The sequence below is a fragment of the Opisthorchis viverrini genome (genome assembly GCF_000715545.1).
Source record: "Opisthorchis viverrini unplaced genomic scaffold scaffold232, whole genome shotgun sequence".
In the NCBI taxonomy this organism is placed as follows: domain Eukaryota; kingdom Metazoa; phylum Platyhelminthes; class Trematoda; order Opisthorchiida; family Opisthorchiidae; genus Opisthorchis; species Opisthorchis viverrini.
In genome coordinates, this window is record NW_008752096.1 from 37,559 (window position 1) to 49,648 (window position 12,090).

The window sequence follows — 12,090 nt, forward strand, 5'->3', positions numbered from 1 at the left end:
TGTTCGCTGAGCTGGGCAATTTGGTTGCAAACGTTTCATCACTAATCGAGGTGACATCATCAGTGCGTAGTTTTGCGTAGCGGTGGGTTAGTGTTTGTGCACAACCACTAACCCACCGCTACGCACAACTACGCACTGATGATGTCACCTCGATTGGTGATGAAACGTTTGCAACCAAACTGCCCAGCTCAGCGAACAAGCCAACGACCATCTACGCTACCTGAGCTACCGACATTCTCCTCTATGGTGCTGAGGGTTTTTTGATCCGCAGACGCACTCAAAGACCAAACTACCTACTTTAACTGCCAAAATTATGCGTTCGACCATGTTACCTAAATCTCACACGTGTATTGAAACGACACCTCCCTTCTGTGGTGAGCAGGCACATGTTCCCTACGCCTCTGATCTAGTGTCTAATGTTCTTACGTTGACCTAGTTCTTATCAACTTTAGTCCACAATTACTGGTAATTGTACGTAACTGCTGTAAGACGAGTCTGTTCACCTTAGAAAAGCTAGTGTTCAAGTAAACCAAGAAGGTTTCGATTTGGTTTGAACTTCATTTCCCTCCACTTTGAACTCTGCCTAATTTTCACAGACGATCACGACCTTCTCAAGATTATCTTTCTTTTAAGGAGAACTGGTTTATCTCAGTGAGGTTAGCTGCTCGCTCAATAGACTGTTACTGTAAAAGAAGAAGAGTTATTCCAGTTCTCGTGATTGGAACGCTTTCTGAATATGCATTCACTTTCTATCTATCTGTCCCTCGATAGGTGAGAGTTAAGATTTGACCGTACTCCTGGACTAAAGAGGGAGTCTTCAGTCGGTTAGCCAGTCAATCAACGGGTGATCATGTGATTTCGACTCCATGGTTGAAGGATAAGTGGCGCTATATCCTGTCTAGGAAATTTATGGCCGTAACGATTTCTGTACTCCTTTTGTTTTCAGGCAATCGATTTACATCGACTGCAGCTAACTAATTGTACGCTACACGTACCAGAATAAGTCGCGTACCATAAATTAGTGATATTTTCTCATATAGTCGCATTTTTCAGCTTCGCTTCCCGTGGGCTAATTATTGGGTTTGTATGTAGTGAAATTTTTATTCTCTGTTACATGATTTTCGGGTGTCCGTGAATTCTCGTACCTATTTTCTACTCATTCAAGGGTAGTTACTTGGGAAGCCCGGCGTTCTGCTTCCTTGTGTTCGATATCATTATTCAGCACATTTTACTTTACACTAAATAGTATCTTTGATAAAAATACCCACAAAATGCATTTCTCCGCAAGTTTAACGTCTTCATACAATGATCTCTGCTTTTCTCGAATTACCGTTTCTTCTGGTCCACCTATTATGTTTTCCAAGCCGTCCGGAAAGCACCGAGCATGTTCACTCATAGGACTAGATGCTTGGAAAACCAGATAACCTTGTGAATATGCTGTACTAACTGTGTCCCGTTCTTTGAATCCGTCGCTCGCTCAAACCCGGTACTCCATCGTCAACTCTTGTGTCCTCGATTGGCTACCCGGCGGACTTGATCTCCTGGTAGAGTAGGTCTGCTCTAGTATTGTGATACTTGTGTTACCCAAGCTGAGTAAATGAGCAGGATTCCCTTGGCACTGAGTGCTTTCAGACTTCCCCTCAGGTTCCTTGTACACGGAGGTCATAATCTAGCACTCGTCTTTGTGAGGCGCCACTGTTCACGATCGCCACCACCGCCTACATTTCTGCCTACTCCACTGTACAAACGACTAATCTCGCGTTTCTCTGATGCAACCACTGAAACCGTTTTTGAGCTATATGTGTTGTCAAAAACAACCAGTATGGTGTTCTGAGACAGTTCTAGTGGTAAGCATATCTGCCTGGGCTATAGTTCAGCATTTTAATTGCGTGCTGAACCAGCTACAAGGTAATTTCTTGAAAACTCTCCCATACTAGTTTCTGCGAGTAGCGGCCATTCACTATGGAGCCAATCGTGCGAACACATGATTTTCCCTCCAAAACTTGTGCATCAATGTTTCTCCATATCATATCAGTATATCACCTCTTTAGCGTTAGAATGAATTGTTTTCAGGCGAGCAATTGAACTACCTTGTGTAATTATAACCACGAAAGGATTTGTGGTTTATGGTGATTAGGACGAACATGAGGCTGTTCTGTAGAGAACATTGACACTATTTTTGGGTCGAGTTTCGTCCCTCTTGACAACTTGAGGAATTTTACCCTGAATCGATGATTTGGACTTGGTCCGAGATTTCCCACATGACCCCAACTGTCTAGCTGTCTCAGCTCTGTGCGAACGATCTTTCGGATTCCCACATGCCACGGAGAGATCTCATTTTCACTATGACTGCGTTCACTGTTTTTCTGTACATTGATGGGTGGATTACATTCGTCTTCACCGAGTATGCCGTTTGTTGAGTCCGGCCATTTGTGTCCAAAGGTGTCCTCCGTCACCGGGATCGTAAAGTCAAAAGTGCCGATTGTTAGCTCTGTACTGTTCTCTCTATGTGTAGCCGATAGAATGGATCACACGTTTTTTCCGTCGTGTACTAGTTTCCAACGCGACTGATCGGATGGTTGAGTTAGATTCGAAGCTCCGTTCTAGAGAAAATCCCAACTGTATGAAGAGGTGTGAGGACCCAGGCTTTTGCGCGTGTGTCCACGCTATCCAACTTTCGGAACACCTAAAATGTTCCACTTATTCTCTGTCCATAGTAGCCACCACTCTTCCATAACCAGTAATTGGAGTGATAATTCAGAGATACGTGACGAATGAGTAACCTGCATGGTGTCATATGGCATCACCTGCTCGGGTCGTCTGACGAAGAGGTTAGCATTACGACTTGTATTCTGGCAGACGTTCGCCTCGCTGCACAGCGAGTTTATTTCTCAGACTGATGGTCTTAACGTTAACGTTCTTCCAACGTCATCTTACCTCTGGCTGTCCCGACAGTCGGACCACTTATGTGGATTCAAGGCCGGTCCCCTTAATATTAGTGTAGGTCTGACTTACTATGTCCGACTCACCCTACTGTACATTCCGATGGCAGTTGTATTGCTGTTTGCGAGACCCCTATTGGGGAAGGTTAAGTTCCATTTCACGTACACATCATTTGGACAGTCCTTCTGGTACAGTTGTCCTCGTGAGTCCACACGAAATAGAGGAGCACTGAATTCGAGTTTCATCACAAGCGCATATCCTTGGCCGTACCGAGGTTTCAACTTTTGGACATCTGACGTATGAAGCTAGCGTGTTCTTACTACTCCGACGGTTTACGCTGGACGTACCTGAATTCTCACTTCTGAACAGGCGAATGTGTTCGCGATGCGATTACTTTGCCCGACTCCTCGAACGACGACGCAGCAACTCCTGATTGGGTCGGTTGGTTGATATTCTTGTCAGATCTTCCCAGTCAGGTAGCACCGAAAATTGTCCGGTCGTGAACCAAATTGATGGTAATGAACTGCACACTGTTGACAGATATCCCTATCGATGTCTTAGTCCCCCTTGAAGTTCAGGTAGTTGCAGCAACCTCTCTAGCTGAGGCCACTAGACTATGGAACCATAATTGTGTTTGCGCATTGTCATAATCGTCCGCAATGAACCGTGTATGACTGCTCTCCGTGGTCTCCGTGCCATATCATTTCTACCGCATTGCTTCATCCGGTTCTTAGTTATGAATGAAAAATTCAATAATCCCAGCCCTTGACGTGGGCCCCTTATTTTGAAGTATCAGGAATAGAAGCTTTTGTTTGTGGTGACGTAACAAAATCAGTCGTGTTCTAGCGGCTGCTACAGATTAAAAAGAATAGGCGCAGCGAGTCAGACACTCAAAATGAATAGAACTATTTTGACTGATTCTCGCAGGTGTCCTACGTAAAACAGGAGCGAAGCGGCACGGATAACCTAAGTTAAATTATCACGTTATTAGTTGACTAAAGAATCATCCACAATCCGCTGTAATTTACGTTCGGTCCTACCTTTCAAGAATCCGAGTTATTTTTTGTGTGAAGAGTCATGGACATTTTTCGTTTGTTGGCCAGTAAAACAATCCGCGCTCGGCTGAGAACTACTACTTTGGAATAATCACAGCGACGACGATTGTTGTACAATTTTACAGAATCCAGTAGGCCATGTGAAACTTATTTCCGTAGCCTAATGTAAACAAACCAACTTAAGTGCCCAGCAATAACTCTACCGATTGTTACCAAACTTTCCTGAAATTTTCTTTATTAGCATTTGATGACGTTGCATATGCCCTCCGTTGGTTGGAGTGAGGCACTTATGTTGAGTGAAAGGCATTCTAGTAATGTTAGCGTGACTTATGCATGATAACTTCTGACGTTTCAGTTTGCTCCGGTCTCATCTTACGCCGATGTTCACTGTGGTAATTGCTAGTGAAGTCATACTCATGCAACTTTGAAACATCCACATACTGATCGATCCTTCCGGTTTAATAGAGTATGGTTCAAAGAATCAGTTTCCGTCTGGCAGAGTGTGCTGTAATCTTGCCTCTGTCCGTCGAGTCTGTGGCAGGAACTCTGTTGAGTCTATGGAGGGTAGTTCGCATATCGAGCATGAGTTCGCAAGAGAAAAACGAAGTCGAATATTTTTACGGAAGTACGCTGACGCTGACGCCGTTCTCTCGGATGACACTATAACGAGGCTTTTCAACCGACCACCAGTTAACCCGAAGCTGTGTACCTTTTAACTCATTCGGTTCATTCTTGTGGTCAAATACTGCCCAAATCGGTTCACAGGTTATCATATCGCTCAATTAGTTTGTCAGTACTCTAAAAGATTAACGCTCCATTTGTAGATGAGACATCGGATTACAACGTGATTGCAAAGGACGATAAAGACTCCTTATTCGAGGTAACTTCAAACAAACTAGCTGGAGCAGAACAAGACCTGCCCCCTTCCGGTCGCTTGCGTCGCCGATTATGTCGCAACTGTGCCAAAGAGTTGCCTTCGCCAACGGATACACTTCAGCCTACTGGGGTCAGTTTACTCACATTTTGTTTTCGTCATACGGATATCACTTACTGTCAGTTGTATCACTTTCTACATTCGTACGCTGAATTCTTCGTTTTGACAGGTCAGTAGTTCTGTGAATGTATGGTTCATGTTTCGAGTCAGAATTGTATTCTGTTACTGGCAATGTGGTGCTTCACCTTCGTTGGCAGCGTCTATGACCAGTTTTTCTAAGTTTGTTTTCACTACTTCCTTGTCGCGTGCAGTTCAGTTTGAAATTCACCAGATGGACCCTTTCTTCCGTGTTCCTTTCCACCTTTTATACGGCTGGATCGCGTTTTCTGTCGAGATATCCTTCGTAAAGTTTCATTCTGTGCTTCATTTGGGCGGTAATGAAAGATTTGTTTCTTCATAATCAAATGAAATGGGACACTAATGTGAATCCAAGTCGTATTCCGTCACCTTCGGCGGATTTCGTTCTTTTCAAGAAGGCAGTGGAAGCAAAGAAAAATTGACAAAATCAACGCAAACTTTCCTCCTCAGTCTATCCATTTGCTCTCCAAATAGATCGCTTATAACTTCAGGTCCATGTGTTAATGTGAATAAACTCAACTTGACGCAGACGACCACTTTCGAACACTATGATCTAGATTTGCTTTCGATTTTTTTTATTGCCAGTATCAGTTCTCCGCATCTCCGGTTTCAGGTGGGACAGTTACGTTTCTTGTGTCACGCGTGTCGTAATCATCTACAAAAATACGGCGAACTGAAGTCAACATCGCTTGCTGCGTATCCGCCGCCTCAGTTGCATAGTGAGGTCTCCGTAAGTCATAATGTATACTAAGTGTTGAGTAGAGAGTGCCACTTTAAAAATTCTTCTATTCCTGTATTCAAAGTCCCATTGAGTAACCGGATAGTGTCATCGTGTGTGCCATTATATGAGTTGCGCAAGTGTCCCCTCAGTGGCTGATACGCGGGTCGTGAGTATAACACCATGGAGCTCTTAAGCAAGTGGTTATGTGCTCGGTCCCTCTATGCCCACGTTCTACATACCACTGGAAACGAAGACTTTCTTGTGAATGCGCCCTTCGGTCTGGTGATCTCTGCATTGAGGTGAAGGTAACTTTGTATACTTAAAGAGCTGATAGTTTATGCTGGTACACGACTCTCGAACCCCAACACTCACTGACCGATTTCCACTTCGTGTAGTTTCAAGGCGCGGCCCACAGGACATTCGGTATATATTAAAGGATTTAGCTACTGATGTGGCATAACCATGCCTTTTATCGATTGACATGATCACATGTTCTTTGACCGGTCATCTTACAAAACGTTCCAGCAGTCTGTCGCGACTTTTCTGAGACAGCTAGCTCAACAGACAGACGTTATTTTCGAGATAACTTTGAATTTCCATCAAAGCAGGAGTTAGCTAATTAACTTATGTAGGCCATTCGTATTATACGGTTGTCCCCGGTAACTAGGCATACCTAGAAATGGATTTTTGCTTGTGTACTGTGCCTAGGAAGATTTGTTCTCACGTGTGCGTGTGTGCGCTTCGTCACAAATAGTATGGGGGCGAGATGCCCCAGGTGGTTAGAGCGCGAATTTACTGACCGGAAGGTTCGTGGTTCGAATCCGACCTCCGCCACTCGACTTCCCCTGTCTAGGCTTGGGCACCCTGGCAATATCCCAGCCCTCGTGCTTCCTTTGGGTGGCATGGCAGCTAGGCACCGAAAGGGTGCTACAGCTGAACGCTTTCTGAACGCAAATAATATGATATGTTATACTTTGCTTACTTTTACTGTTTACTGCTTGTTTCCCCACTCCAGCATCCTCCATCTTCCTGTGTGGAAACGACAGACGAAGGTGAGAGTTTTGGCATGACTGTTGGCGATGCATTTATCAAAATGTTCTGGCAGTGCATTTCTATACCTTAGCTTCTGTGCAAAAGTCACTGTTTTGAACAAATCAGTGTTGACTATTTGTTTAAATAGTGCTCCCGTGTGTTTATTTTACGGCTGACGTTTTCACTCTCACGGAGGCAAAAGCTTTTTGAGAGCTTGTCCCCACCTGATCTCGAAGTGGAAAGATTTTGGGTAGACGGGTTGATATGAAAATCGACTTTACCGGACGCCAACATCCGATACATCGACTACTCAAACTGGGCAGAGCTGTAATACCTTCGAATATGTCCGCAGGTGTGGACTGCGAAGGAATTTCCTTGGAAGCTTCACGGTGAATAAGTCACTTGTGGTAAGTAGACAGTAGTGAACAAATAGCGGCGACGATACCAGGGTGCGATGTGTCCCCGTCGGGTCAGGTGGTTCCCAAGTGACAGTTGCGGACACCCAATAAACGTTACGCAAAAGGTCAGCATGAATGGCCTTCACTAAGTGTTGGGGGAAGCATAGGAACAACTTCATCATGTTTGACCTTCGTGGAATAGACCTCCGTCACTCTCGGTAGCAACCTTCTACGTTTCACTTGTTGTCACTATGCCGGTGTTATTATTTCCTGTAAAAAGGCAGAAACCGCTTTACACGAGTGGCTTCCATTCGTTGGTCGTCTCTGTGCAGTATGCATGCACGATTTAGGCTAGCACGTGGAGAAAAGTGTTCTACGTTAGGACATCGTGCAGCTCCGAACATGAGTCAATAGTATCTTTGTGGCTGTTCAACCTGAATAAAAACAAACTGGGTTTACAGCGACTTCTGTCTTGTTCGCGCTAGCTTCTTCAGACCGGTTGGTAATGAGCGAAAACAGCGTTCCATTGGCGAAGCTTAGTGAATAAGATTACTAGAATTATCTTGTCCTCCTGAGGTTATCAATTAAGTAGACCTGTGACGGTCCTGAAAACGACTTTCCGTGACCATCGTCGTGAAGATCGAAACAGGTCATGGTTAACCATAGCACATCATGTGAGTGTGACTTGCATTTGACATCTCACTTCACCGATCCACCAGAAGTAAATATCATTGAAGCCAATTATCTAGGTCTCTTCACGTAGCCTATGCAAGGCTCCTTTTAATGTTTAGAAGTGCCATTGGAATAAGTCCCGTGAGCTCCACCGTATGAAGTTAAACCACGGGTAAGTGTAGGACGCTGTATGGATACGATGTATTCGGCTCATGAGTAATGCAGATCCCCAGGTTATCCGCAGTGGGCACCATCGAATTTAACTGTTATCATTTGTGCCAGCAAGAATACTCATCACTCTGAGTGTTAGGGATTGTGAGAAGTGTATTTATGCGAACACCGTTTTATTAGCTAAACTCAGCAACGTCTAGCAATATCTGGCCATCTGCATGTCTTCAGGTGTGTCTTATGGGTGACTGTTTGATGCCCAGATAATTTTCTTGCCCTGTGGCCAATGCTGGCTTGGTCCTTCGGTTGTTCTTATCATCTGGTCCCATTGTTTGACGTTCGGTTGTATTTGTGTTTGGAGTTTCGCTCATAGATATGATTGGGTTCAATGTGCTGGTTGGTTGGTTGAATTCGTGGTTGTGTACTATACTCCCAGAAATTTTCTTGCATGTGTTGTTCCTCCCTGTGTCAGAACAGACACCTCTGAATAATTGTAGTAAGCTAGCACCTATTTCCTTCCCCGTCCACCTTTGTTCTTTCCTTACAATAAGGCTTTCAAATAAATCATGGTTGTACAGCAGCGAAGCTGTCATGCTGTCGATGGTGATTATGGTAATGTGTCAGAATCTTTCGGTGAAATTTGTTGGTCAGGCTCAACGTGTTTCAGTAATTTTAGATTACTCAATTAATCGCATTTGTATTATTGGTGTATGCGTATTCAGTTTCTTAGTTTCTCCCCAATGCCTAAATCGTCTTTTTAATATCGGATTGCTTAGGTTTCTTTATCAACCTATCTTGAAGCGGCACTTGATGATTACTTTGACCTTCATTATTAATCACATTGATTACAGACAGAGCTGGGCAATATGAATTTGTCTACCTAAAGTCTTGGGCAATAACATTTTATTCAAAAGTACCGACCGTTGAGACGGCGGGTGGTCAAATATTCTTGCGTGAGAAATTCATAATTTCAACACTCATAGCACTTTCTATTACTGAGTGATAAGCCGTGTGTTTATGTTGGAGAGGGCTCGTAACCCCTCATTCTACTTAATGATGCCGCCCGTCCGACCAGGCAGCTGATTTCACCTCGTTGGACGTAATAGTTTGTGCTGATAATCCTACTTTCTGTTCCACTTTGAGCCACCTACTTTGTTCTACGTCCACCATATACTTTACAGTGTCCGTCGTTCTACACAAACAGCTTGCAAAACCCATCAAGAATTACTCTTACTCTCTACGGGTTCTTCGGGTCGTATACGAACTGGGGATTTTACTGAAACAATCCACCCTTTGACAAGGGGCACAGCTCATTTTACTGAGGTTGTCTCAATAATGTTTTCAGTCACGCCGCTTTGTTTCGTCTGTCGGGATGCTAAAGATTTGCGTGTTTGTTAAAGACTAGTCTGATCTCCAGGTAATTCCCAAGCGTTTGGGATGATCTGTGTACTCTGGTTACAATGTCCGTTGGCCATAATCTCATATATCCTTGTTGTGTGCGCACAGAGATGGGCGTTTTCAGCCCTAACACGATTTAATCTCATTTTGAACAGGCAAGCCTAGCATTGACCATACTGCTACCGATGATCCAACTCATGGTTCACCAGTATCGCCTATAGCCAGTCCAGTCTCCTGTTCACGTCACTCCTGGAATCCGGACGCCCAGACATCTTCATTATACTCGTCGACATATTCGCTATGTCACTCCTCTCCATGTTCGACTGCACTCGATTCCGAGGACTATTTCTCCTCTTCATCATCCCTGGAGTCCGATTGCTCTTCGCCATCGTCAGGTTCCCGTGCAAGTTCAGACACTGGACCCGAAACTGTTGGGAAAAACATTGAGGGTCGCACTCTCCGAAAGCGTTCCAAGCGTCCGCGATATGAGAATTATCCCCACGCGTCTATTCATTCGAAAATGCCTTGTGTAACGCATCCTGAGGTCAAAGAATCGAACGAAGTGGCTAACGCAGGAGTTTGTGGTGCGGGTTGGTCTTAAATAATGTTCACATTACCCACGACGCATTTTCTTCCGTTTGCTCCCCAGTTCCTTCATCTCCTACCTCTACGCGTGTTAACACATGATAATACGTTAGTCATCAATGTTGTCCTTCAATGTATCACTTTCCTCACGGTCACTTTCTGGCTACTAACCCAAAACTAAATGCTTAGGCTCTTGTTTGGACCATAACAGCTCTGATTAGCCAACCAGCTTGCTACTCACCACCTTTATTTTATGCGGTTATTTGTTATTTAAATGTCAGAATGTGGATCCAGAAACTTTATATGATGCTGTCCTTAGCGATTTGTATGTTGATCACACAATTCACCCTGTCAACATTCGAGATTGAGTGATAAGATTTGTCCTTTTGAGGCCATAGAGACGATTTTGTTCCTTAACCGTGATCCACCTCACCAACGACCGGTGTACTTCACTAGTTCCATAGTTCGTCATCGTGAACGAGTCGAGGTAAATGCTTCTCTCCCACTCCTCTCTTGCATTCGTAGCTACACCGCTCGTGACCAAAACTTCCCCTTCGTGGCCGCCAGCTAACTCCACCACCGGTGAGGAATCTCACACTAGCCCTCTGCAGGTAACGATCACCGCAAGCCAATGGTCTCTTCCTGATACAAAAAAACAGTTATCCGGATTCACTGCTGACAACAACGCGTCCCATTCGCCAAAGGTTGAAGTAAGAGCGCGATCTTCTCCCATGCATCATGAGGTGGAGGGAGATGATGCTGGGGACGCAGAGAGTGAAACTGAAGTTGAATTAATGGCTCATGTCTCGTCACTCACACCATGCCTAAGGTTGGTCTCAGTTCACTTGCAGTTTTATGTTAACTAACGTTGAATCGACCTCATATTGATTGCTTATTTTCCCCCATTTGACTGATGACTGAGCTAAACTTTCGTTTGGTGTCCAAAGATCAAAGCTGTGGTTGGCTCCCAACTCCGTATTACTCAGGTCACTCATTCTAGTTTGTCGCATCGGCGCTGACACATTTCTCCCTGCTCGATAGGTTTTTCCCACCTTTGCATTCAATTGGTCAATTGAGTCCCTCTCTAGGGAAGCGGCAGTGATCAGCGCAACCGGGTTTACTGGTTGGTGCTTTCACGATAATGAAGAAGAAAACACAGATGAATGCGGTCCGGTCGAAGTTGCAAGGCGATCCAGTCGCGTCTCCTAAGCCGACTCAGACTGGTCGCTGCTTGACCATCACTCTTGAATTGTTAGGAGAGATTTTTATTTCTCGTAAAATGTTCTTTCGAATTTGAGTCTTTACAACGCTGTATGACGAGACTGTCATAAACACTCATCTGAATGAGAGTATATCCATCTACCCCAATTTTCCCTGATACCAGTCTTGACGTAGTATTTTCTTTTGAAAACTCAAATCGAGGCCTTTGGTTCCAAAGGTGCCCCCATCTCACCGCCTAATATATGGACAAGGCTGATCACCTGAGTGGAGCTGGGGTTTGTTCACCTGAATCTAAACACCTGGAGTAAGACGAACAGACTCTTNATCTTAGATTCAGCTGAATTTGAAGGAAAAAGAATAAGCTATCGATGAACCGTTTGAATGGTCGCTTTGTGTTAGAAATCATCCCACTGTCGTTGCCAATTCATCGGTTAGCTTTCCCCGTTGCAAAAACAGTGGTCATTATGATCTCTTCCCACCGGTTGACAATCAGCCAAGAATTATCCACATTTTTCCTTAATTTTTTCCGTGATACCAGGCAGATACACCGATCTACCTGGTCTCGTTTAGTTCGTATATGGGATCGGTCCGTCACTATACGAGTTCCCACAGACACCAACCGAACACTGTTCAATGCTGGAAGCTGTTCGCGAACTGATGTCATCTATGATGGTCGCGGTTTAACGGAAGAAGAGCTAGCTGTGGCACGTCATGAACTTTACTCGTGCCATTTGGAAACAGCTGTGGGGCCTGGGGCGTTAACAATCGGCTCGGGCGGTAAAACTGACGCAGCGGCGGAACCATCCAAACATCAGGTGAGGTTTT

The 12,090-nt window shown here is 44.6% G+C and overlaps 1 protein-coding gene across 1 annotated transcript in view; it reads left to right on the plus strand.

Annotated features, from left to right (window-relative positions):
- The window catches only part of T265_11014 (hypothetical protein), a gene marked incomplete at both ends in the record, with an annotated part of 45,853 nt that overhangs the window by 18,427 nt on the left and 15,336 nt on the right, over positions 1 to 12,090 (plus strand). The window contains 6 exons of the mRNA XM_009177551.1: positions 4,804 to 5,004; positions 5,684 to 5,800; positions 6,807 to 6,843; positions 9,615 to 10,049; positions 10,570 to 10,873; positions 11,804 to 12,080. Of these exons, the coding sequence (XP_009175815.1) occupies positions 4,804 to 5,004; positions 5,684 to 5,800; positions 6,807 to 6,843; positions 9,615 to 10,049; positions 10,570 to 10,873; positions 11,804 to 12,080 (1,371 nt within the window). The remainder of the gene's footprint in view (positions 1 to 4,803; positions 5,005 to 5,683; positions 5,801 to 6,806; positions 6,844 to 9,614; positions 10,050 to 10,569; positions 10,874 to 11,803; positions 12,081 to 12,090) is intronic.